The 27,543-nt window shown below is 47.6% G+C and overlaps 1 protein-coding gene and 1 non-coding gene across 2 annotated transcripts in view; both read left to right on the forward strand.

Moving 5' to 3' along the window:
- The window catches only part of TEX14 (testis expressed 14, intercellular bridge forming factor), a 195,500-nt gene that overhangs the window by 37,930 nt on the left and 130,027 nt on the right, over positions 1–27,543 (forward strand). The window contains exons 7-10 of the mRNA XM_030222131.1: positions 2,555–2,685; positions 5,574–5,687; positions 12,898–13,021; positions 20,666–20,844. Of these exons, the coding sequence (XP_030077991.1) occupies positions 2,555–2,685; positions 5,574–5,687; positions 12,898–13,021; positions 20,666–20,844 (548 nt within the window). The remainder of the gene's footprint in view (positions 1–2,554; positions 2,686–5,573; positions 5,688–12,897; positions 13,022–20,665; positions 20,845–27,543) is intronic.
- LOC115456915 lies at positions 21,442–21,657 on the forward strand. The gene has a single exon (XR_003939942.1). It is a non-coding gene; the product is annotated as a small nucleolar RNA U3 (small nucleolar RNA).

Genomic DNA, 27,543 nt, shown 5'->3' on the forward strand with positions numbered 1-27,543 from the left:
CTCCACCTGCTGGTAGATGGACACAACCCACCAGTCTATGGATTGATCAGCTATGATTAATGGAAAGAAAATTATCAGGTATGATTATACATAATTTTACCTTACACCAGCTGCAAAGAAGGTGTAAAATGTGTGTGTGAACTTTATGTGTACACATACCATTATATAGAATGTGTACATACATCACAATTCTGCCCAAACTACACCCACGGGAACACTTACGCACAGATCACAAAAAAGTAGTTGTAGTCTTGCAGCACACTACTTTTTATGCATAGCACCTATGTTGTTTTCAAAAAATACATATAAAAGAACTTGCTTTTTATTTTAGACATTTATTATAAGCACCCTATTATAAACCATCTCTTTGAAGTGTGGGAGAATTGCTGATTTTTGCATGCTTCCTGTTCCTTATTTTGTCTTTCAAATGTAACCAGCAACATAAAAGATAGCATTTACAGGCAATTTCAGCTACACAATCTACAGTTGCTTTTTATTCATAGAGCTTAAAGCTAATTTTCAAAAGGAATCTATATGAGTCTCTGGGACTTTGCACTTGCTTTTTGTACTGATAGAATTTTATTGCAAAATGCCAATATGCACGCTTTTAGCTAAGCTTAGCTGAAATTGGGTAGCGGAGCAGGTGGGGGGGAAGAGGGGGTGGTGGTTGGGAAGCAAGGATAGGGGAGGGCAGACTTATACGGTCTGGGAGCCGGTGATGGGAGGCGGGACTGGTGGTTGGGAGGCGGGAAATACTGCTGGGCAGACTTATATGGTCTGTGCCCTGAAAAGGACAGGTACAAATTCAATTCAAGGTAAGGTATACACATATGAGTTTGTCTTGGGCAGACTGGATGGACCATGCAGGTCTTTTTCTGCCGTCATCTACTATGTTACTATGTTACTATGTATGTTACTATGTTACTATGTTAGTTGGGCACATGGTGGAAAAACTTCAAACAAGTCATTTTACCTGTGCAAATCACTATTTACTTACATGGAGGGGCATAATCGAACGGGGCGCCCAAGTTTTCATGAGGGCATCGTCACATGACATCTCCGCGAAGGGGCGGGGAAACCCGTATTATCGAAACAAGATGGGTGTCAATCTTTCGTTTCAATAATATGGTCGGGGACGCCCAAATCTCAACATTTAGGTCGACCTCAGAGATGGTCGTCCCTGATTTGCGGCGATAATGGAAACCGAGGACGCCCATCTCAGAAACGATCAAATCCAAGCCATTTGGTCATGGGAGGAGCCAGCATTCGTAGTGCACTGGTCCCCCTGACATGCCAGGACACCAACCGGGCACCCTAGGGGGCACTGCAGTGGACTTAAAAAGCTCCCAGGTGCATAGCTCCCTCACCATGTGTGCTGAGCCCCCCAAATCCCCCCCAAAACCCACTACCCCCAACTGTACACCACTACCATAGCCCTTAGGGATGAAGGGGGGCACCTAGATGTGGGTACAGTGGGTTTCTGGTGGGTTTTGGAGGGCTCACATTTACCACCACAAATTTAACAGGTGGGGGGATGGGCCTGGGTCCGCCTGCCTGAAGTGCACTTGCAGTACCCACTAAAACTGCTCCAGGGACCTGCATACTGCTGTCATGGAGCTGGGTATGATATTTGAGGCTGGCATAGAGGCTGGAAAAAATATTTACAATTTTTTTTAGGGTGGGAGGGGGTTAGTGACCACTGGGGGAGTAGGGTGAGGTCATCCCCGATTCCCTCTGGTGGTCATCTGGTCATTGAGGGCACATTTTTGTGGCTTGGTCTTAAAAAAAAAAAAGGCCCAAGTAAAGTCGGCCAAGTGTTCCTCAGGGACGCCCTTCATTTTTCCATTATTTGCTGAGGACGCCCATGTGTTAAGCACGCCCCAGTCCCACCTTTGCTATGCTTCTGACACGCCCCCGTGAACTTTGGTCGTCCCCGCGACGGAATGCAGTTGAGGATGGCCAAAATCGGCTTTTGATTATGCTGATTTGGGCGACCCTGGTTGAAGGACGCCCATCTCCCGATTTGTGTCAAAAGATGGGTGCCCTTCTCTTTCGAAAATAAGCCTAATCAATAGAAATAAAATAAAACATGGAGAAGAAAATAAGATGAGACCTATTTTTTTGGACATAACTTAATACTTTTCTTGATTAGCTTTCGAAGGTTGCCCTTCTTCGTCAGATCGGAAATAAGCAAATGTTGGTAGATGACAGTATATATAAGTGAAACATCAAAGCATTTCAGTGACAGTCTAACGGGATGGGGGTGGCTAGGAGAGAGACAGGGAGATATACATGGAGACAGGAGGTTATCAAAGCAGTACGATTTTATGGTTTATAATGGGCTAGAAAACCCAGATCTTTAAGTCCTGTCTGGTGGGTGTCAAAATATTTAATCATTCTGACTTCAATGGTCTTACTTTCCTGTAAGCCTGATAGTAGGTTTAAACATTGTCCTTCTAAATCTTTCATTATAGTTTCATATTTAAGAAATGTTTTCATGTTAAGACATACAGTTATGTTTAGTAGGAATACACTAAGTCACTTCTGTTCTCAGTTATGTTCAACAGGAAATAGACAGCTTGCTTACTTGGCTTCTTATCCGCTCATCAGAGAGAAAGAAGTAGTTCAGGCAGTAGATGAACCTACCTTAACTTTCTATGCTGGACCTTACATGACCATGACTAAGTAAGTAGGTTTTAAGGATGTTTGACCAAGTAAAATGTGAATGACTGTTTCTTTCTGATTGAACTACTGGGAAAAATAGAATCGGTGGCTCCTTTTTGGAGCATGCGTAACAGTGGAGTCTATTGTAGTCTGCACATTAAGGGGTAATTTTATAAAGCATTTTCCTTTTGTAGAGTAGGTTTATCATGCAGAAATTGGCTCATAAAATTGTGCATGGATATATATGTGTAAAAAAAGTGGAGCACTGCAAGATTGCACCTACCTTGGGCTTTCCTAGGAGCATAGTATGGTTGGAGCTGTGATGTACATGTGTCTTATAAAATATGTGTGTATACTGTGACGTGAGCAGAGCTTGAATTCTTAAAGGGCCCTGCCACAGGGTTAAGATCCTATAATAAGGAGGAAGTTAATAGAAAGGAGTATGTGTGGTTCCCTTTAAAAGCTGGGGGAGGGGAGCATAACTTAGAATGATGGTGTGTAGCCCCGCCCAGCGCATCCCAGGATGCGCGGTGCAGGGCTGGGCTAGGCGCCACCATTTTGCGGCATCGAAGGAAGAGGAGGGAGGCAGGCTGCGTCCCTCCTCCAACCAAGGTAGGGGGGCGAGTGGGCAGAGAGGGCGGGCGGCGGATGGAGTGACAGGTCCATCACACGGACCCTTGCCAATGTTGGGGGGCGGGGCTTGGTCAGCGCCTACTGGACCACCAGGGACCATTTGCTGGGGGGTTGGGGGGGCTGGGGGGGGAATCGTTGGGGGAACAGGAGGTCTGCTGGACCTCCAGCCCCCGTTGCTCGGGGCAGGGGTAGTCAGGGCCTGGTGGTCCCATGGACCTCCAGCCCCAGTGTTTGACAGGTTTGGGCTTTTGACAGCCCAGACCTGTCAAACAAGTGCGGGAGGATTGTGCTGAACGCATGCTCAGGCACAATTCTCCCGCACTTCTACCCCATGATCAGAGATAATTGCGCTGCTTAAATTTGCATGCATTATCTCTGATCATAGGTCTAATAGCGCCCCGCGCTGTTCCAGCACTATTTTAGAGCGCTGTTTGGAACAGCGCGGGGCTTTTGATCATCTGCCTGAGAAAGTGGTAAGCCCCCCCCCAGTTAAGCTCAGCTGCATTGAGCAGTAGTTTCCTGAAGCTGAAACTGACCTACATATTTACTAGTTCTAGCCAGAGAGGGGTGAAGGAGGAGGATCTAATTTGCATAATGCACTGCCTGCTGGGAAGTTATCCACTTGGTGTAAAGGTAGAAGATATAAACTATCAGGTGTTTAAAAGTTTAATGTACATAAAGAGAGAGTGGGTGTGATTGTTTTTTAAGATACTGTAGTACTGTGATTTAATACATTGTTATCTTTTTCTCACTTTGAGGGTGTGAGGAACTGAGACAAGGGACCCAGACAGCTTGATGTTTGGTTTATTATATGTTTTGTAATTGGTAAATTTGAGAGAATTTTAGTTTACTCAATGTGTGATTGTTATGGAGTTTATGGACAGAGAACACGATATTATAGTTTTAAAAACATTTTTTTAAAAAACTCTGTAAACCCTTATTAAGATGGATTTGGAAAAATCTTGTTTTGGGATCTTGCCAGGTGCAAAACAGGATGCTGGGTTTGATGTACCTTTGGTTTGTCACAGTATGGCAACACTTATATACTTATGTTTGGTGGTTTTCTTATTGTTGAAACTTTTAGTCAGATAAACTACATCTTGATTTAGTTTTTATGATTCTTGTAGGAAGCTTTGGCATGAATAATATACTTTGTGACTGCAAGTTAACTGGTTAAGTTGTTATTAAGTGTTTAGCATGGTATTTGTGTAACCAATTTTAACCACTGAACGTAGCCAGCGTATTTGTGTAACCAATTTTAACAACTGAACGTAGCCAGCTTGGTGACTGGACATTCGGTGTGTGTAACCAATTTTAACCACTGAACGTAGCCAGCTTGTGCGTTGAATATGTGATTTCATTTTTGACTGCTGCAACTTAACTGGTTTGTTTATTTATTTATTGCATTTGTATCCCACCTTATCCCACCTCTTTGCAGGCTCAAAATGGCTAAGCTGATATTCTCTGAGGACAAGGAGGGCATTAATTCTCACAAGTGGGTAATGAGGTGCCATGTTGCCCGGTCTGGGCTTTATGACAAGCACGAGGCACGTTCCACAGCTTCCTACATGCAGGACGTCAGGACTCATAGAAACAGAATCCAGATCAGCAATGCGCCGGAGACCGGCACTGAAGAGGACTTTTTCTGACGGGGGTTTTGGACCCCCGCCAGCAAAGGTACCTGAAGGCGGTGGCGGGGGAGGGTTGGCGTCTGGAGGGGGGGGGGTCGGCGGCAGGGGGGTGAAAGCAGGGGGGCCAGCGGGGCCAGCGCTAAATCTGCGGGGGCCCATGCCCCCGTGGCCCCACCTAACTACGCCCCTGCTCTATAGGCACCAGCTCATGCGTGGTGGGATGCTGCTAGAACTTTCTTGAGCTAATACACGCTCGGCAGCATCCACACCAGGCTCTCTCGGATGACATCACCCACATTATGAGAATACTTGGCCTCCTGTCCTCGGAGAACACCTGCTACACGTAAGTAACTTTTTCTGCCTTCTACCAAGAATATTAGCACAATTAGAAATTGTTTTTGTTAAACTGCACATTATCAAGCTTTTGAAAATTGTAAAAGTTAGTAAAATAATGTAAGTGAAAACTAAAGACAGAAGGGGTTATTCTGTTAGTTTGGGACACTTTGCCCATGTCATCCATGCTGTCACTGGCTAACACCATCAGTGATGATGTTCCTTTAAATCAGGAACAGACTACATGAGCTGCTATTATGAGTAATAAGAACTAAGTAACTGTTTATACATTTCTTCTTGGTCTGTTTGTAGTTTAATGTGGGGTGGCACTCGTGTCACAATAAAAGAACTCACTCCTCCAGCACATCAGAACTGTAGTAAACTGCGTTTGGTTGATTTGCTAATTGTAGAACAAGAACATATGAGGTAAGAAAGTCTGTGGAAATGTTTCAAATATTCTGTTTGATCAGCCTAACTTGGATCTGCAGTAGAGCAACAGAGTTCATTTATATTGTTTGTCCCATGCTAAATTTTGAATTTTCTGCACATTTCCATTACGGTACTATGTAAGCCACATTGAGCCTGCAAATAGGTGGGAAAATGTGGGGTACAAATGTAACATAATAATAATAATAATTTCTTAAGATCAAAAACTTCCTTTTCATGCCTCACATAGGGGGTCTTTTACTAAAGATTAGTGCATGTTATCTGTCACAGGACCCATTTTATTCTTTTGGGCCTTGCTACAGGTAATGTGCGCTGATCTGTAGTAGAAGATCCCATAGTTAAGTAGTTTGAGTGCTAAGTAAACAGAGGTCCTCTTAGTAAGCTACAGTAAAGAGTGGGCTTAGTGTGCCATTATGTGGATCTTTCCCGCACGATAAAGCCATTTTTACTGCAGCTGTAAAAATAGCTTTTTTTCTAATTTTACATTAATAGCCATGCACTAATGTTGCCATTAGCACATGGTTGTTTTTTAAAATTACCATGTGAATACTTACTGCCCCCATTTTGTAGGTGGTAAGGCTCATGCTTTATCTGTGGGCTAACCAATTAGTTTGTGGTAATATAGATGGTCTAACTGGTTAGCGCAGGAGCTCCCACTCTCCACCCATGACATTCCCTCAAAAAAAAAAAATTAGAAAATTATTTAGCACACATTTAGCGCTCGCACATTTCCAAGTTACCACAGGATACTTGAGTGTCCCCCGCAGTACTCCATTTTTTTTTGCTGCGTTTGGTGTGCATTAGTGCCTAACACAGCTTAGTAAAAAGACCACATAGTTATTAAAGCAGAGTAAAAATATTTGCAAGGTAACTGATGAAAAAAATATGTAAAAAAATATTTAATCATTTTTTTAGTTGTCCCTTTTAAAGAACTCAAAGTGGAGTATAGAGGAAACATATAATTATATTAAAATGTATTTATATATTTATCTTAGAGATTGTACAGCGCTGCATATGCCTTGTAGCGCTATAGAAGTGATAAGTAGTAGTAGTTACAAGAACGGCAATACAAATAATAAATCAGTGTTTACATACAAAGTACTTCATAGGGTGAAATTTAAGACTGCAGTACCAGTTTTGAAGGCTAGATGGCTCCACTATTGTATGTATGCTGAACAGACCACTGTTTTAGGGAAAATGAAGATACTTTCTGATCTCTAGGAAAATGCATTATCTTTTTAGCTTAGAATAATTTGCATTTTCCATATCATCAAGCTGATCAATCCATAGACTGGTGGGTTGTGTCCATCTACCAGCAGGTGGAGATAGAGAGCAAACTTTTGCCTCCCTATATGTGGTCATGTGCTGCCGGAAACTCCCCAGTATGTTCTCTATCTCAGCAGGTGGTGGTCACACACAGCAGCAGCTCTGGCTAGGCCTCCAAGCCTAATCCTTAGGTTTTGTTGAGGCCTGGGGTTGAGGGCTCTTTTGAGCAAGTGCAAACCTGGTGGTGCCAGGTCCCTCCTTTTCTCCCCCCTCCCGCTGGCTCCGTTTAAAAAAAAAAAAAAAAAAAAAAAAAAAAAAAATTTTTAAACGTCTTTAAAGGCGTTTAATTCGACGTTTCTTTAAACGTTCATTGCAGCTACTCACTGGGACACCAGTTCGTTACAGCTCGGAGCGGCAAGCAGGTAATTTACCTTTTATAGCGGGCAGGGGGTTCCCCGATTCTTCTCCTCGTGGCAATGGCGTCGGAGGGCGAGGGCGCAAAGGGTCGCTCCCCGGATCGCTGGAGCGCTTCTAGAGGGGATGCGGGGGTTTTACAACCTGATTCGCCCTTGATGGGTGATAGTTTAGTGACCGATGAATGTCCTGGTCGTTCCTCCGGCGTGGCGGTTTTTTCCCGCCATAAACGCCCATCCCCCGCTCCTCGCCTCCGCCATCTTGGCCGGCCACGCGGCTCGGACGGCTTCTTCGGGGCCGCCCTTGAGGTTGGAGACATTAATGCCATGAACGCCCTTAATTTGGGCGACGGCACAAAAGCGGCTAAAGTTAAGCGCCGTTCTTCCCGCGCGGCTCCTTCACGGAGTTTCGCGCCGGACGCCATTTTGGATGCGCAGCATGTCTCTCCCCCGCTATTGCGAGCGCCGGTTGAGAGTGCGTCTAGGGCTGTTGCCCAGGCTGCGGAAGTGCACAGTCTGGGGGGTTTCTCCCCCGAGTTTGTTTTGCTGCTGCATCAGGCTTTCCTCATGCAAAACGCTGCCCCTGCTCCCTCTTCTGATAAAGAGGTTGAGGTTCCCAGAGGTAAACGCCCTCGGGTTGATTTCCAGGCCTTGGAGGACTTTTGTCTCCTCCGATGTAGATGAGGGCAGCGTGTCTGAGGTCTCCCAACGATCCTTTGCGGATTCCTTGGAGGAGATAGATCCCCGCTCGGCTGGAGCGGATGACCCCTCTGCAGCGCGGCTTTTTAGCCCAGAGGATTTGCCCAACCTGTTGTTACAGGCCATGGACACTTTGAAGATTTCCTCTCCGGAGGACGTCTCTCCCTCAGCCCCTGTTGGCTCTGCCATTATGCTGGGGACGAAGCGCCCGCCTAGAACCTTCCACGTGCATGATGCCATGCACACCTTAATTGCGGCTCAATGGGATGTCCCGGAAACGAGCCTTAAAGTGGCTAGGGCTATGTCCCGCCTCTATCCTTTGGCTGTGAGTGAACGTGAGGCCTATCTGTGGCCTACCGTGGATTCTTTAATCACTGCGGTGACTAAGAAAACGGCGTTGCCGGTGGAAGGTGGCACGGCCCTAAAGGACGCCCAAGACAGAAGATTGGAGGCGGCCTTAAGGTCGTCCTTTGAGGCAGCTGCTTTAAGTTTGCAGGCCTCAGTTTGCGGCTCCTATGTGGCCAGGGCGTGCCGGACTATGGTGCAGCGGGCTTGCCCCTCGGATCATTCCTTGAGGGCTGATTGGCCGGCCCTGGAATCGGGCTTAGCCTATTTGGCAGACTTGCTGTATGATGTCTTGAGAGCCTCAGCTAAAGGCATGGCTCAGACAGTCTCTGCGCGGCGGTGGCTTTGGCTGAAACATTGGTCTGCTGACCACGCCTCTAAATCCCGCCTGGCTAGATTGCCTTTTAAAGGCAAGCTGCTCTTTGGGGTCGAGCTGGACAAAATCGTGACCGATCTCGGCACGTCTAAGGGCAAGAAATTACCAGAGGTCAGGGCTCGGGTTAGTACTCGTCCCGATACCTCCAGAGGACGGTTGCAGGAAGCCCATCGGTACCGCCCGGGCAAGTCGGGTTCCTCTGCCCCCTCTTCCTTCAAGAGGAATTTCTCCCCCAAGCAGCATTCCTTTCGCAGAGACCGCCGTCTCGGAGGTGCTCCCTCCGGTCCTCCCCCAGGGTCTCGTACCCAATGACGGGGCCTTGGTCCACGCCCCAGTGCAGATTGGAGGACGGCTGTCCTCGTTTCTGGGCGAGTGGACCACTATGACTTCAGACGCGTGGGTGCTGGAAGTCATCAGAGATGGCTACAAGCTAGAGTTCTGCCAACCCTTAAGAGACGGGTTTGTACTCTCTCCCTGCAAGTCTCCGGTCAAGCTGTGGTAGTGCAGCAGACCTTGGACAACCTGATCCGCCGGGGTGCGGTCGTTCCGGTGCCAAAAAATCAGATTGGCAAGGGACGTTACTCCATTTACTTTGTGGTTCCAAAGAAAGGAGGTTCTGTCCGGCCTATCCTCGACCTCAAAGGGGTCAATCGGGCCTGGAAAGTGAGGCACTTTCGCATGGAGACTCTCCGCTCTGTTATAGCGGCAGTGAAGGCAGGAGAGTTCTTGGCTTCCTTGGACATCAAGGAAGCGTACCTGCATATTCCCATCTGGCCTCCTCTCCAACGCTTTCTGCATTTTACAGTCCTGAGACGACACTTCCAGTTCAGAGCCCTCCCTTTCGGGTTGGCTACTGCTCCGCGGACCTTTTCCAAAGTAATGGGGGTCATAGCGGCCTTCCTGCTAAAGGAAGGAGTACAAGTCCATCCTTATCTGGACGACTGGTTGATCCGAGCCCCCTCTTATGCAGAGTGCAGCAAAGCTATGGACCGGGTAATTGCTATTTTGAGCTCCCTGGGATGGATCATCAACTGGAAGAAGAGCCAGCTGCGCCCGACTCAGTCCCTGGTGTATCTGGAAGTTCGATTCGACACCCAAGTGGGCAGAGTGTTCCTGCCAGACAATCGGATTGTCAAGCTTCAGGCTCAGGTGGACTAGTTCCTAGTAGCCTCTCCTATTCGGGCTTGGGACTACGTGCAGCTGTTGGGCTCTATGACGGCCACGATGGAAGTAGTGCCCTGGGCCAGGGCTCATATGAGACCACTACAGCTATCTCTGCTGCTGCGCTGGACTCCGATGTCGGAGGATTATGCTGTGCGCCTTCCCGTGGACCCAGCAGTGCGCAAGGCGTTGAGCTGGTGGACGCAGACAGACAAGTTGTCTGCAGGATTGCCTCTGGTGACCCCGGAGTGGATTGTCGTCACGACAGACGCCTCTTTGATGGGCTGGGGAGCCCACTGCTTGGGAAGGACAGCGCAGGGGCTCTAGTCTCCTGCAGAGGCAAGTGGTCTATCAACCTCCTGGAACTCAGAGCCATTCGGTTGGTGTTATTGGAGTTCATCCCAGTACTGGTGTTGAAGCCTGTACGGGTCCTGTCGGACAATGCCACGGCTGTGGCCTATATCAACCGCCAGGGAGGTACCAAGAGCGCCCCTCTAGCCAAGGAGGCTATGAGTCTTTGCCAGTGGGCGGAAGCGAACCTGGAGCAGCTTTCAGCGGCCCACATTGCCGGAGTCATGAATGTCAAGGCGGACTTTCTCAGTCGCCATACCTTGGAGCCCGGAGAGTGGCAACTATCTGCTCAGGCGTTCTTGGACATCACGAAGCGCTGGGGCCAGCCGAGCCTAGATCTGATGGCGTCATCGGCCAATGGCCAAGTGCCGCGCTTTTTCAGCAGAGGACGGGACCCTCGATCCCTGGGAGTAGATGCTCTTCTCCAACAGTGGCCGACACAAGAGCTCCTCTATGTGTTCCCGCCCTGGCCCATGTTGGGCAGGGTGCTAGACCGGGTGGCAAAGCATCCCGGCAGGGTAATCCTGGTGGGTCCGGATTGGCCCAGACGTCCCTGGTATGCGGACTTGTTCAGGCTCTCAGTCGACGATCCTCTGCGGCTGTCAGTGGAGCAGGGCCTGTTACATCAGGGTCCCGTGGTGATGGAGGATCCCTCTCCCTTTGGTCTTACGGCCTGGCTATTGAGCGGCAGCGTCTGAGGAAGAAGGGCTTCTCAGACAAGGTCATCGCCACTATGCTGAGAGCGAGGAAGCGCTCTACTTCTACTGCTTACGCCAGGGTTTGGCGTATCTTTGCAGCATGGTGTGAAGCAGGCTCACTTTCTCCCTTCACTGCTCCAATTTCTTCAGTGTTGGCGTTCCTGCAAGAAGGTCTGGAGAAAGGCCTGTCGCTCAGTTCCCTTAAAGTCCAGGTAGCGGCTCTGGCTTGCTTCAGGGGCCGCCTGAAGGGTGTTTCCCTGGCTTCGCAGCCAGATGTGGTGCGCTTTTTCAAGGGAGTTAATCACCTTGCGCCCTCCTCTGCACTCAGTGGTGCCTGCGTGGAATCTCAACCTGGTGCTAAGAGCATTGCAGAAGCCGCCTTTGGAACCCTTGTCGAGGGCATCTCTGAAAGACCTGACGTTGAAAGCAGTCTTTTTGGTGGCTATCACTTCAGCCAGAAGAGTTTCCGAGCTCCAGGCGCTCTCATGTCGAGAGCCTTTTCTGCAGTTCACTGAGGCAGGAGTGACTATTCGCACAGTGCCTTCCTTCCTGCCCAAGATTGGTTCTCGCTTCCATGTGAATCAGCAGTTCTGTCTCCCTTCCTTTCGTAGGGAGGACTACCCAGAGGAGTACTCTGCTCTTAAATATCTGGATGTGAGACGAGTCATCATCAGATACTTGGAAGTGACCAATGATTTCCGGAAATCGGATCATCTGTTTGTCCTGTTTGCAGGTCCTCGTAAGGGTCTGCAGGCTGCTAAGCCTACAGTGGCAAGATGGGTCAAGGAAGCCATTGCAGCGGCTTATGTGGCCGCGGGGAAGGTGCCGCCTATCCAGCTGAAGGCTCACTCCACGAGAGCTCAGGCGGCCTCGATGGCAGAGTCCGGATCCGTCTCCTTGGAGGAGATATGCAAGGCGGCAACTTGGGCTTCGGCTCATACATTCTCCAAGCATTACCGTTTGACTGTGGCTGCACGGGCGGAGGCCCGGTTTGGAGCTTCAGTGTTGAGGTCAGGGATTTCTATGTCCCGCCCTGGGTGAGTACTGCTTCGGTACATCCCACCAGTCTATGGATTGATCAGCTTGATGATATGGAAGGTAAAATTATGTATAATCATACCTGATAATTTTCTTTCCATTAATCATAGCTGATCAATCCATAGCCCCTCCCAGATATCTGTACTGTTTATATTCTGGTTGAATTTTAGGTTCAAGTTTAGCCTTCAGTTACTTCAGGAGGACTTCATGTTCAAGTTCTTCTTTCACTTGGATTCTTCAAGAGTTGAGACGAGTTTGTGTTACAGTGAGCTGCTGCATTCCTCTCCCCTCCGTTTTACGGGGCTGGATTGAGACATAAATTCTGCCGGCACTCCCTCCCGCTTCGTGCGGCTGTAGGGCAGCTTTGTACCCCTCCCGCTTCGGCGGTGTTAGGGTCAGTCAGCTCCTCCCGCGGTTGCGGTTGCAGGATAAGCCAGATCCCCCCCGCATCGGCGGGTGTGGTGTCCCTCCCCCGCTCCGCGGGGATGAGCTGGACGGATTCCCCTCCCCCACTTGTGTGGGGATGAGCTGGGTTAATTCCCCTCCCCCGTTTCGGCGGTGGTGAGCTGGGCAGAGTGTCCCTTCGTGGGTGTAATTCTCTAAGTGCTGAGTCCTGCGGATGGAGCTTTGATATCGACATACTGAGGAGTTTCCGGCAGCACATGACCACATATAGGGAGGCAAAAGTTTGCTCTCTATCTCCACCTGCTGGTAGATGGACACAACCCACCAGTCTATGGATTGATCAGCTATGATTATTGGAAAGAAAATTATCAGGTATGATTATACATAATTTTACCTTTGTTCTGTGCACATATAACTAATTTCTTTCTACTGGACAGCCAACTTCATCATAACCATTTGCTGCTGTTGATGGCTATTTGTGTCTCAGATGACTTGGAAAACATTCGTCTTGTGTATGAAAGGGTTAAATTTGGATCCTTATATATCATTCTTCATGAAAAGGTAAATTATACCTTTAAGTGCTTTATAACGTTTACCAGGGTAAAACTGAGATTGTATTGCAAGAATTCAGCAGGATTACCAGGTTGATTATATATGGTATTTGTTGTCTATATTTGAAAATGAAATTCCTAGAATTTTAATTTAAGATGACAAGAAATATATTTTCTCTTCCTTTGCCATTTTCAGAGCTCAAAGGGAAGGAGAACAAATCAGGAAAAAAGAGGCTTAATGTCAGCAGATATTTACTACTACTACTTATCATTTCTAAAGCACTACTAGATATTTCTGCTTGTTTTCTACTAGTTGACATCTGATGAAATTCACCAGAGGATTGCTGCTGCCTAACCTATGTGTCATTCCTCTACCTCCCTGTCCCCAATCCAACCCTCTGCCTTTTCTACCCTGCTGAACCACCAGCTGTACCTTTGAAGCTGCATCAGGTCTATCTGCATATGTGGCGTAGCCAGGAATTTTCAACGGGGTGTGCCTCTAGCCAGGTCTGGGTTATTGCAGACTACATTTTCTTATGCAATGGCTGCATCAGTAGCTCAGTTGAGAGCATCAAACATATAAACGGCAAGAGACCGACTCACCTGCAAATGCACAGTAGAGTCAGAACGCTGAGAGTGTAGAAGTCCAAGGCCCGCCTCCACCAGCAGTACAGCCCAATAGGGAGGAGGGCTTGGACATGGGCGTGGAAATCGGAGGGAAGGATGGGGCGGAACTGAGGGAAACAGATGCAGCAATGGAGAACTGACGACACGACGGCGAAATGGCGGCGGCGGGGACGGCAGGGCACAGCAGGTCACAATCGCAGTGAATGGGATCCCGAGGATGGAGGGTAGGGAAGAGAACAGTTGATGGACATGGGTGGATGGAGCGGATGGGAAGGGGGAGAGGAGGGTTGCTGGACATTGGGGGAGGGAAGGGGAGAGAGCAGGGTTGGTGGACGGGGGGGGGGGGGGAGGACATAGGAAAACAAAAAACTAGCCCGTTGTTACAGGCTTAACGGCTAGTCTAGTGAGAAAATCTGCACGGCTGCAACATGGTATTCAATCCACACACTCACTTTTCAGTAGTGTTTGAAACAGAATTCCTGATGTGACTGTCCTTCAGAATCTATTTGGGGTCTAGAATTCAACTCCACCCCCCCCCCCCTCCCCCAGGCCCAATTTTTTAATGTTCCAGATTGCCTTCCAAAAAAAAAAAAGGTAAAGATGTAAGCCACTGTTTATTAACTCTTGCCTGTTGCAGGTTGTTCTTCATATTTCCCTTTTTTTGAAGGTGGTCTGTAGCTAGGGAGTCCCAGATGAAAGTCTATGATTATCCTGTTTGTCCTCAAAGAAAGCAAGTTAGTTACCTGTAACAGGTATCCTCCGAGGACAGCAGGATACATAGCCTTACATACCCTCCCTCCTACCTGTGGAATTGTATTCTACAAGCTATATATTCGACTGGGTAGGTCCAGCGCGACAGTGGCAGGCAAGAAATGCGCACATGTGCAGTGCAGTGTTCTTAAAAGTTTGTGGTAAATGAGTTGGAGAGTGCAGTGGCGTACCAAGGGCGAGTTGGTGGGGGCGGTCCACCCCGGGTGTCAGCACGAGGGGGAGTGGCTCTGCTCCCGCTGCTCCCACCCAAAGACCGCAGTCCCCAGTCCCCACCTGCCTACCCTCAGTTCCCTCGACAGCCCTCTTCTCTCTGCCACCTGGCACCCTGCCGTTAAAAAAAATCTCTGAAGCGGCGGCGCAGTGCCTTGCATCTGTGTGCAAAAGAAGTGGATTGCCTCGTCAGGCCTTCCCTCACTGTGTCCTGCCCTTGCGGAAATAGGAAGTTATATCAGAGGAGGGCGGGACACAGTGAGGGAAGGCCAGACGAGGCGATCCGCTTCTTTTGCACTCAGACGCGAGGCGCTGTGCTGCCACTTCAGAGATTTTTTTTAAAGGTAAGGTGCCGAGTGGCAGAGAGAAGATGGCTGTCGAGGGAACTGAGGGTAGGCAGGACAACTTAACCAACTTTCGCAAATCTCTGAAGACATTTCTCTTCAACAAAGCCTACAAAAATAATCCTTGATGAATCAAACTACAAACCTTTGAAGACATTTCTCTTCAACATAGCCTACAAAAACAATCCTTGATGAATCATACTACTCCGTACATCACCCAAACGCTCTAAAACACTTCGACACGACCTACACATTACCTTCTAATTAATTCCTCTTTTACTTCCAATTTATTACCGACTGTATCTAATACTGTAATGATCATACCAAATTAACACCCTGTAAGCCACATTGAGCCTGCAAAAAGGTGGGATAATGTGGGGTACAAATGAAATAAATAAAGAGAAGAGGGCTGTTGAGGGAGCTGAGTAGGCAGGTGGGGACTGGGGAGGGGAGGCTCACATGGGAGAAGGGGACTGGGTCGGGGGGGGGGGGCTCAGATGGGAGAAGGGGCCTGGAGCTGGAACTGTGGTCTGAGAAGGGGGCAGGAGGGAAAATGGGGCCATGCCTGGGGCAAGGGCAGGTGGGAGAATGGGTCTGGGGCTGAAAAGGAGGGCAGATGAAAGAATGGTATTATTTTATTTTCTATATTTGTTTTATTTCTGTTTGTTAATTTGTAAAGTGGTGATTGGTATTTGTTAGTTTTTTCAAATTTACATCTGCTGTCTTTATATTTTGCACAGTACTAGGGGACATTGTCTGTTTCTGTGGTGTTGCATTGTATGCAGAGTCTGGCATCTTGGGGGTTCAGTTTAATTTTTGTCTAAATAGAAAGTTTATGATTACTTATTCTATAGTGGATTAGGGTGTATCTGTGTTTGTGAAAAAGACATGGCTTTCAGTTGGCACTGACTGTGCAGGATCGCCGATCTGTACTATTCTGTCTGGTTTCGTTTTACAATAGGTGAATTGATGTTCTAGTTCTCACTGTAGTGTTTAAGATGCGTTCCTTTTCCTTGTGTGACTCGTAGAAATTACTGCTTATGGTATGGTAGAATTGCTCTATAGGTCCTGAGTGTTTTGTATTCTCAATATGCCTAGTACTGGATTGTGGAGGGGGGTGTTAAAAAATGAGCAGCCCTGGGTGTCAACTACCCTAGGTACACCACTGGGAGAGTGTTCCCTGTTCCCACATGGGCTCCTATATGATGTCACCCTAGATGCAAGGGTATGTATCCTGTCCTTGGAGAACTCCTACTACAGATAAGTAACTTCATTGCCCTGGTAGACAGCAGGAAAATGCAACCATGCTTACTGCCCTCTCCTCTTCTTATCTAATATAATAATTTGCTTTTGCAACGTTCCAATGTCTCTGGCTACGTTCATAACCATCAGCTGACGTCACTCCCACATTGGAACATTGCAAGAGCAAATTATTATATTAGATTCGAAGCCAGGAGGCGGGAAGTGCGCAACTCAAAAAAACCCCACAGGGCTGAGATGTTGATCTCGAGCACGCTTCTGTTAATCTGTGACAGAAACTTACCGCGGGAGCACGGAACGCGTTAGCCGCTACAGTACTCCAGATTCAGCCCTCGATCGTCACTCACAGCCTGTTTCCGATTCACCCCTTGATCGCCACTGACAGCCTGTTTCCGGAAGGGCGAGTCCACAGGAACAGGTGAAACTGAAGCGAATCCACTCTGAAGCGGCGTCCGTCCATGGAACAGCCAGCACTAACGAAGGAGAGGGGCTGCTCCAACGTTCACCGTCCCTCCCTCCCTTCCAGTTCCAGGCCCCTCCCTCTGATTTTTAAAACTCATCTTCACTTACCACGTCGGGGTTACGGCGGCTGGCAGCAGCGGTACAAAGCATCCAGCCTCGGCCCTTCTCTCTCAGGTGTGGTCCTGCCCTCATTTCCTGTTTCTGCAAGGGCGTGACCACAGCTGAGAGAGAGAGAAGGGCTGAGCCTGCACGCTTTGTACCGCTGCTGCCGGCCGCCATAACCCCGACGTGGTAAGTCAAAATGAGTTTTAAAAATCGGAGGGAGGGGGCCTGGAACTGGGAGGGAGGGGGGCCTGAAACTGGGAGGGACTGGAAATGGGAGGGAGGGAGGTGGAGGGGGGAGGTGGGATGCACATGTAGGGGGGGAGGGCAAGGGACAGAGGAGAATTGCTGCACCAGCAGGGGAGAGATGCACATGGATGGATGGAGGGGGCAGGGCACAGCAGGGAAGAGAGCATAATTGGTGCACACGGGACACACACTACACTCGCACTCACACAGACAGACACACACACACATTCTGTCTCTCAATCACACACTGTCTCTGAATCACACACTCTTTCTCTCTCACACATACTCACTGACACATACTCATTCACTCTCTCACACATACTCTCTCCTAACAGTTCCCTTAAAAACATAATTGCCATTAGAGGACATCCTTGCTAGCGTCCGTTTCATTTCTTTCAGAAACAGGCCTTTTTTTTACTAGTGTAGAGTATATTTCAAAGCTTGGCATGAACTGAAGCAGAGCATTATTAGGCATAATTGTGTTCCCCTCAGTCTCAACTTTGCTCTTCCTATTTTCTACCTTTCTACCTATTATATAATCCCCCAGCGCCAAAATTTTGGCACCCAAATTTCAGAGCAGATCCAAGGTTTGTGTGCAAATTGGTTAACAAGCTGTTAATTATCAATTGACCATAATCAGTTATTGATGTTAATTGGCATTAATTTGGTTTTGCGCGTGCATCTGCCTGCACGCTATTCTATAATACTGGGCACTAAAATCCCACAGCAAAAGTGGGTGGGTCAGGGGCATGCTGAAAAGTTGCACACAGTGTTATAGAATAACGCTATTTGCTGAAATGCCCTAAATTGGGCAGTGGCATTTACACCAGGTTTTGGCTGGCTGGCATAAATACTGGTCCTCAACTTTGGGCGTGCTAAACGCTGTTCTATAAAGGGTGCTCATCCCAGAATGCCCTTTATAGAATAGTGCTTAGTGCTAATATTTTAGCATGTGTATGCTCCTCAGCAATTCTGTACGAGCCCAGTTGAGAATGTACAGTGCTGACAAGTGCCCTGACTAAGGCCCAGATGCATCAACCAAACGTTAAAAAATAAGAATCGGAAAAGTGCTTAACGATTTTTAAAAAACGAGGCATGCACTACAAAAACACTCCAGAAATGTTCGGATCGGTATTGCAAAGTAGGATGTATCACAGAATCGTTAAACCCGTCGTTAATCAGCGCCTAAAGCATGCGCAGAGCAGCCCAAGCGTTATGCTGCCTGCTCTGCGCATGCCACAAAGGCCCAGCTGTCAAAACAAACAAAAAAAACCCCACAAACACGTGTTTCGGGAGGGGGCAAAGGCACTCGTCATGAGCGTCCTGTATGGACGCCTTGCCCCCCCCCCCCCCCCGCAACCCCCCGCTTCCCCCCCCCCCCCCCCCCCCACACGAAAATCTCCAATTTTAGCAGCCCTGGGCCGGCCCTCCTCCCTTCCTGTATTCTCCCACACTAGCTCCGCCTCCTGCCATGCTCCGGCCCCGCCCCCGCCACCCCCCCTTTGGTCGTGGCTGCCGCTGCCCCCATCCAACGACCCCCCCCCCCTTTGCCTTACCGGCCCGTGCAGCGCCTCTCACCTCTGCTGCACGGGCAAGAACAGCTGATCGGCGAGTCAGAAGGCCTCCTCAGAGGTCCCTTCTTTCTTCCTGGGCCCGCCCTCCTCTGACGTAGGTAAACCATAAAGGACGCTCATGACGAGTGCCTTTGCCCCCTCCCGATCCTTTTTTTTTTTCTTTTTTGGTGCTGAGGGAGAGGGGAGCAGTGGCGACCTGGGGCGTCAATAAAGGACGCCCCTGACGCGTTTTTGCCCCCCCCCCCAGTTATTTTTTTTATTGGATTTTGTTAACTTCTAGCAGACAGACAGCCCTAACGAGAGGTACAGACTCTCGTTAGATTTCACGGTGTTCTCCTGCGTTAAACGAATCGGAAAAGGTTAGTGCATGTCATTTCAATGGGATTTGTAGAAGAATTGCTCATCTGCATTCAGTTTTCGTTAGCTGCTACTGTCGTCGGAAAATAGGCTTTAGTGCATGGAAAGGATAGGAAATTCTTCCCTGAGGGCTCATTTAACGCTGAAAAACGTTTAGTGCATCTAGGCCTCAATGGCTTTCTGTTGAGTAGTAGTAGCCTGAGAACCAGGGGAGCTCCTTTGAAATCCCATTGTAGCTCCTTGTGATCCTGGGCAAGTCACTAACCCTCCATTTCCTGAGGTACTAACTTAGACTATCAGCCCTCCAGGGACAGAAAAATTCCTACTGTATGTGAATGTACACCGCTTTGGTAGCTTTCAGGCTATCTTTTTATCTTTATATCTATAGCTTTATCTGTATGTATCTTTGTATGTATCTATGTCTATATTTATATTTCTGGTTACTTCACATGTATTAATTTGCTTCTTGAAGTTATCGTAATTTGTGTTATATTCTGTATATTATTATGTTTTATTCACTTATTGTTTACTATGTTACTATGCTACTATGTTTGTTTGTAAGCCACATTGAATTTGAGTCTATTTCAGGCTAATATGGGGTATAAATGTCATGAATGAATACATGAATAAATTAAAAAAAATATATAATATATAAATTATACCTGGTATTTTTTGCTTCAGCTCGTATATGTATAACTGATATAGATACTACTGTGCTGAAAATTGACGTAGATTGGAAGAGTGAGGGGGTTAAGGAGATATGATACAAATGTGCAAATACTTCAGATGTAGTGATGAGCATTTTCCAATAGAAAGGAAACTGCTGAACAAAAGTCATAATATGCATATGCAGCTGAAGTATGGTAGACTAGGAATATTGTATAGAAGTTTGTGATCACAGAAAGGGGACAGAATATAAGAACCTAGCCGTTAAACCCGCAAAAACGGGCGAGTATTGCAGCCCTCCTCTCTCCCCTGGCCTCACCCCGTCCACCGATCCTCACCCCCATATCCAGCAACCCTCCTCTTTCCCTTGGCCTCCCTCTCCCCCCTCGTCCAGCAACCCTCCTCTCTGCCCTGCTCTCACCCCATGTCCAGCAACCATGCCCTCTCCCCCTGCCCTCCCCCCATGTCCAGCTACCCTCCTCGCCGCCGCCCTCTCCCCCCTCCGTGCCAGGCCCCCTGCACTGACCTGACAGCACCTCTCACCTCCATGTGAAAGCGCTACAGGCAGCAGCAGATCGCTCTGTTGCTGCCTGCAGCGCTTCCACACGGAGGTGAGAGGCGCTGTCAGGTTAGTACAGGGGGCCCGATGCGGGGGGGGGGGGGGAGGTTGTTTCGCGCGATGTTCCTTTCCAGGCGGCAGCGTCGTCGTCCGACAATTCGACTCCGTTTCCCTTTCTGTTCCGTCCTCTGACATCATGACGTCTTGACGCGAGGGCGGGACAGAGAGGGAAGTCTGTACTGCGCATTTGCGAGTATGGTCACTTGCCGTTTATATGTTTGATACTTTCAGTGGGAGTGGTGGAGGCCATAATAGTAATAGAATTTAGGAAAGCCTGGGATAAGCATAGAGGATCCCTAGACATGAGGAAATATTTTTAAAACCTGTAACTATTGTATTGCAGCAGGAATGGGCAAACTGAGTAAGCCCTGCAGTGTTTATCTGCCATCATTTTCTGTTTGTTCTCATTTCAGCGTTCTGAGTTCCCAGTACTACAGATGGAAACAATCGTTCATATATTGCTTCAGGTTAATGAAGCCTTAATGTACTTACACTCACAAAGATTTATCCATCGTTCACTCACGTCTTATGCTGTACAGCTTGTTTCCACTGGTGTGGCAAAGATATGTAACTTCGAATACATGGTAGAAAGGTACAAAATAATTATATTCATAAACTGAAGGAAACCTTATGCACACTGTCAAGTTAATTGGAAGTGTTTCGGTTTTCCAGTGTACGCTCTTGTGTACAGGACCAATTTCTTTTTAGAAAAGGCTTGTGTTTGTAAAGCAGAACCTGTCAGGCAAATGTATTTATATTTTAATATTTCAAAAAGTAAGAATACTGAGAGATGTATAGTTTATTAGGTTTCTGTATTATCTAGAGGTCAATTTTGTAACGTTCTTTATGAAATGTCTGTGCTGTTTTGTGCACTGTGCTTTACACAGGAAGCAGCACAGAGTAGAACAGGGGAGGGAGGGAGGAGCAAAAGCTGCCAAGAGCTCTGTGTCTGATGATGGTGTCATATGTTAAATAGGAGGTGTGTCTATCTAGAGCTGTGTAAAACGTTGGTAAAACGTAAAGAAATATGTTAAAATGTGACACTTTTTGGGTAGTGTAATACTATATCTAGTTGATTTTTTTTGTAGACACACTTTCTTTGTTGAGGAAGCAGGTTTAATGTTTTCCCACTGTAACTTCAAGGGGAGGCTGTGGGATCTGGATTGTGAGAGCTGACCAGTTTTCAGTTAAGACTATACTTTCAGGGATCATTTCTATAGTTTGTAACTGGAGAAATGCGTTTGAAAGTGTTTGGTCTCGCTAACCACGAGGAGGAGCAATGGTGTTCTTTCCTGAGCAGGAAGCAGACTAGCAGTGTTGTATTTATACAATTGCTGTTAGTTATTGATGACTGTTCTTTTTTCCCTGTTGGGAAGATGGAGGGAAAGGACACAAGCTGAGTGGTTAGCTCTTATATGTATAAAAATAGAAGAAAAGTATTAAATTTTTTTGCAAGTTTATCGTAGGCATTTATATGGAAGGAATATGTTAAAAGGGTTTATTTTAGAACTTTTCTTTTTGGGGGGGGGGGGATGCAGGGTTCACCACATTTATGTAAGGGATAGGGGGTTTCTGTTACACTATTTTTCCCCAATCTCTCCTCTTCCCCCCCCCCCCCCCCCCCCACTATGCTGTTAAGGATTTTTGGTTGTTATCCTGCTTTTTTTTTTTTTTCTTGTATTACATTTTCTAGAGGCTATTGCAGTTTACATATCCGGCTGGAGTGTACCTGGTGCAGTGCTACTTCCCACCCCCAGTGCTCTCTCATATCCAGCTGTATTTTCTCACTTATTATACAAACAGCATACCATACATACCCCTTTTCTATGCTTCTGGATTGCCTGTTTCAATTACTCTGAAATTCACAAAACACATCATATGTGTTTTAATAGTTACTATATATGATAATCCCATAATGACTGAACTATGCAGTTGCTATGTATATGACTTCCTGGTGTTGAAAAAGTGTGCAAAATACCTGTTTAGTTGCCTTGTCATTCTAACTATCCCCATCCTCCTACCCTTTTACAGATCAGAGCATGCATGCATGCAGATGCATAGAGGATGGCAAGAATTCCATGAGTCATACTTCACATGCCTTTCTTACTTGTTTAACTTGGGTATGAATCATAAAATATGAGGGATGATAGTGGTGTGCTGGTAAATGTTTAAAAACAGGCTCGCTCCCCGGTCCCCCTCTGCGCCCCCCCCCCCAATTGCAGAGCTGCCTATAGCCGGGGAGAGAGCCTGGGGGGGGGGGGGGGGGGGGGGTGGCAATGCATTACGCCAGGAAAAAAAATTAAATGATCCCAGTTCCAATCTAATTCATGTTTAATGTGCGATAAAATGCCATAAGTAAATAAATATAAACTTTTAATGTTGAGCACCTGATTCTCAAAGTGAACATATTCCAAACACTATAATGTTTTTTGTTTTTGTTTTTTGTTACATTTGTACCCCACGCTTTCCCACTCATGGCAGGCTCAATGTGGCAGGCAATGGAGGGTTACAGTAAGTGACTTGCCCAGAGTCACAGGGAGCTGCCTGAGCTGGGAATCGAACTCAGTTCCCCAGGACCAAAGTCCATCACCCTAACCACTAGGCCACTCCTTTTTCTACCTTTGTTGTCTAGTGACTGTTTTTCTGATCATGCTGGCCCAGTATCCAATTCTGCTGCTATCTGTCCTCTTAACGCCGTTTCCAGGGCTTCCTTTCCATTTATTTCTTTCCTTTCCTTTCCTCCTTTCTTCATTTCTGGTCCTCAGCTTCTGCCTATTTTCTTCATCCATGTGCAGTTTTTCTCCTCTCTTCCTTTTCCCTCATCTCATCTCCTTCCTCACTCTTCCCTCCCCTCCATCCATGTCCAGCATTTCTTCTCTCTCCCCTCCTCTCCCTTGCCCTCCATGCACCTATACCCAGTGACCCTCCTTTCCCCTGCCCTCCATCCACCCATGTCCAGTGACCCTCCTCTCCCCTGCCCTGCCCTCCATGCACCCATACCCAGTGACCCTCCTCTCCCCTGCCCTGCATGCACCCATACCCAGCAACCCTTCTCTCCCCTCCATCCACCCATGCCCAGCGACTCCCTTCTCTCCCCTGCCACCCCCTCCCGAGTTGTTCAGCGAATTCTTCTCCCTTCCTCCGGATCTGGTCGCTCACCGACCTGACTTTGAGTCACCCTGCCTTGTCCTTCGAATTTTTCGGGGCAGGCAGTCTTTCCTGCCCGCTGCCACCGCTGACTCTCCCCCGCAGCCAGATCGCACTTAAAAATGGCCGCCGAGACTTACAAGGGTGGCCTCCAAGACTTCAGCAGATGTCTCGCGAGGCCGCCTCTGGAAGTCTCGGCGGCCATTTTTAAAGCTCAAACCGGCAGCGGGGGAGAGTCAGCGCTGGCAGCGGGCAGGCAAGACTGCCTGCCCCGAAGAATTCGAAGGACAAGGGTGACTCCTCAGAGTCAGGTCAGTGAGGGACCGGATCCGGAGGGAGGGAGGGAGGAGAGCCGGCTCACGATTTTTAACAATCGGCTCGCAAGTCAGAAGAAAATTTAACAACCGGCACTTGCCGAGCCGGTGCAAGCCGGCTCTAGCACACCACTGGGGATGATGGTTGTATTACTGTGGTTGTGATTAGGAGAGGAGAGTGAGAAAGTGTAGATAAAACTAGGAGCTTGTTTTTAAGGAATTAAGAATGTGTATTCACTTCCCCCTCTTTACAGAGCCGTGCTAGTGGCTGCCGGTGCTGTAATAATGGGCTGTGTCGGCATTGCCATGCAACTTTGTAAACGGGAGTTGGTTAGAAAGCATTACATTTATTATGTGCAAAATTATTTTAACACACTTTTGAAAAGTTGGAAACAAAAAAAAAAAGTCTGAAAATTTGAGAAAAGAGTGAGTTTTCTTTGTAATGTGTACATCACTATAAGGGTTTATAGTTATGATTTGTAAGTGGAATGAATTTAACAAATGAAGGGGATGGGATAGTTCTTGATCTTGCCATTACACCGAAGCATCTTATTTCTTTGACATATGTTTCTTCTATTTTAAGCTCCAGGATTAGTTGGAACCAGGGTTGGGATCTGGTGCCATGAGCCCTCATTCATAGCTACTTGCCGATTTTTTTTCTCCCTATTTTTATCACCCTTCTCTTTCCCCCAGTTTATTCCCAGTCATTGTAGCAACAGTCTTTGGGTGGGGTCTTCTACCAGGTATTCCAGTTGGAATTCTGGAAAAAAAATTAACATTTTTGCACAGTTTTACATCATTTATTTGTAATATTTTTGTGTAGAATTTCCCTGTCATAAAAGCCTGGCCCTTTCCATTTCAGGCCTGCCCCCCATCCTTTTCCCTCTTGACTTGAATCCCTTCCAGCTTTCTCCTTTCTCAGACTTGATCCTCCCCCCTCCCCAGGTTCAACTTCCAGATTTCTGTGCCCCCCCGTTCTGTTTTGCAAGATGCTCAGCTCTCGCTGCTTCCCTGTTTGTTTTCTTTCTCTTTCCTTCCCCCCCCAGCAAAATCCCAGGTGCTCTCTTCCTGCCTAAGGGCCAGCCCAATCATTAGGCAAGACTAGGCATTCACCTAGGGCAGCAGCTTCTTGCGAGGGGGTGGGGGAGTGCCAAAGGACTGCTGCAGTCAAAATAAAATGTATTTATTTATATATTAGTTTATATTCCATACTATTTATACTATGTGGAGATAGATAAGAGTACATAAGAACATAAAGAATAGCCATACTGGGGCAGACTGATGGTCTTTCTAGCCTAGTATCCTGCTTCCAGCAGTGGCTAATCCATGTCATAAGTACCTGGCAGAATCCCAAAGAGTAGCAAGATTCCAAACAGTGGTTTTTCCCCATTTCTAACTCAATAGCAGACTATGGACGTTTCTCCAAGAACTTGTCCAAACCGTTTTTTAAACACAGATACACTAACTGGTGTTACCACATCCACTGGTAATGAGTTCCAAAGTGTAACTATTCATTGCTTTAAAAAAATATGTCCTCTTATTACAATGTAACTTCATTTAGTGTGCCCTAGTCTTTGTACTCTTTGAAAGCATAAACAATTGATTCACAGTTACCTGTTCTTTACCACTCAGGATTTTGTAGACAAAATCAAGGACTGCTTTATGGAGCAGCTGGTTCAGGAGCCAACAAGGGAAGGAAGAATTCTAGACTCAGTGAAGTGCATGATCTGGTGTAAGAAGTAATGATGATGGAGCCGCTTGATAAGTGATTATAATATCACTAGTAAAAAAGGCCCGTTTCTGACTGTAATGAAACGGGCGCTAGCAAGGTTTTCCTCTGAGTGTGTATGTTTCATAGAGTGTGTGTGAGAGTGACTGTGTGATAGGGAGTGAGTGTGTGTGTTTGACAGAGAGAGACTGAGACAGAGTGTGACAGGGTTGATGCTGCTTTAGTGGGAGTGGGTGGCAGGCGGTTTAGAGTTTGGTCAGCGTTGTTGTGTTGTGTGGGCTGTTTGTAAGAGTGCTGGTAGTTTTTGTTTTTTTTAAGTTTTGAGGAGAGATGCAATGAGTGTCTGTGAGGAACTGAGGGGTGGGGGGGTTACCATTGCTGGAGGGTGGGATGTCAGTGATTGAGTGTGGAATACATAGAGTGTGAGTGCCTATGTATCTATGTCCTGCATCAGTGTATGTGCGTGAGTTGGGGGTGGGGGAGGGGTGTTAACTGGGATCCTGGTTGAAGGTTGTTTAGCGTTGAGTGAGTGGCGATGTTGTATCCATGTCGTGGGTGTGTGTGAGATTGACAGGGGGAGGGGGGCTGGGAGGCAAAGGGGGGAAGTGGGAGTGGCCATGTTGTATCCATGTCCTGTGTGTGTGAGATTGACAGGGGGAGGGGGGCGTGGGGGGGGTTGTAGGTTAGCTACGTTGGTTTCCATGCTCCCTCTGCCCCGGAACAGGTTACTTCCTGTTCCGGGGCAGAGGGAGAATGGAAACCAACGAAGTTGACCGGCCCGCGGCACCCCCCCCCCCCCCCAGAGGCGTGCACCCGGGGGGGGGGTTGTTTGCCGGGATGGGGGGTGTCGCACTGCACCGGGGGGGGGGGGGGCGAGGTGCATCGGCGATCCACCCCGGGTGTCAGCGCCCCTAGGAACACCACTGGTGTCGGGGCTCATTATGAGGGAAGTGAGATGTGTGTCCATGTTTTTTTACAGCAGCGTAGCAGTTCTTCTGTTTAGAGATTGACAGGGGGAGGGGTGGGGGGGGTTGTAGGAGGGTGGGGTGGTGTGATGGGGGGGAACTGGGATCGTGCATCAGTGTGTATGTGTGTGAGAGGGTTGATGGTGGCAGGGTGTGAACTGGGATCTGGTTTTGGCTCACTTCATGTGTTTGGGCTAATTCTGAGCCAAGTCAGATGATTGTCATTTTTTTTTTCAGCAAGTTGGGGGTTGGGAAGGGTGGAACTGGGATCGTTCATCAGTGTGTATGTGAGTGAGAGGGTTGATGGTGGAAGGTAGGGGCAGACTTTGCTAATTGTGAGGCTGCAGTGTATTTCTGTGTTGGTGTGTGTGCCAGTATCAGAGGAGAGTATCAGAGGTGGGGGCAGGGTTTGGAAACTGTGAGGCTGCATCGGTGTATTGCTTTGTGAGACAGATTTATTTTTCAGCCTTACCTTCTTTGTTTGTGCTGGCTGTGGTCGTCTGCCTTCGGTTTACTTGATGGGTTTTTTTTTTTTCTATCATTCATCCTGTCTGAGTGATTGAGTCGTTATGGGGGGGGGGGGTGTGGCTTGGTGGGCGACCTTCGTTGTTTCTCCTCGCTGGGGGAGGGTTATAGGGTGTGTGAAGGGGGGGAATTGGGATCGTGTTGTGAGACAGAGTTTGTTTTACGTTGTTTCTCTTGGCTGTGCTGCTGTCCGTTCCATTTGCTTCAGCTGAGGTTTTTTTTTTCTATCACTCATCATGCCTCAGTGAATGAGTCGTTAGGGAGGGGGTGTGGCTTGGTGGGCGACCTTCTTCAGCTGTCCCTTCCCTTCGTGTCAGCAGGTTTTTTTTTTTTTTGTTTGTTTTCGATCACTGAGGCTGCCTCATGGATTGGTTGAGTGTCATTGCTCTGCCCCCAACGTCATAACGTTTGACGCGTGGGCGGGGCAGACACTCAAGGAGCAAAAAGCGGTCTCAGCCACCTCACTTTAGAATGTTGGGAAAGTGAGGCTTCATTAGAACGTTGGAGGTGCGTTTTATATAGATAAATCATATTTGATATCAGCTTTGGAATAAAAACACACAGGAAACCCAATATGTTAACATTTAACTTTCAAAAAGGGGACTATCATA

This window comes from Microcaecilia unicolor, chromosome 13 (genome assembly GCF_901765095.1).
Source record: "Microcaecilia unicolor chromosome 13, aMicUni1.1, whole genome shotgun sequence".
In the NCBI taxonomy this organism is placed as follows: Eukaryota; Metazoa; Chordata; class Amphibia; order Gymnophiona; family Siphonopidae; genus Microcaecilia; species Microcaecilia unicolor.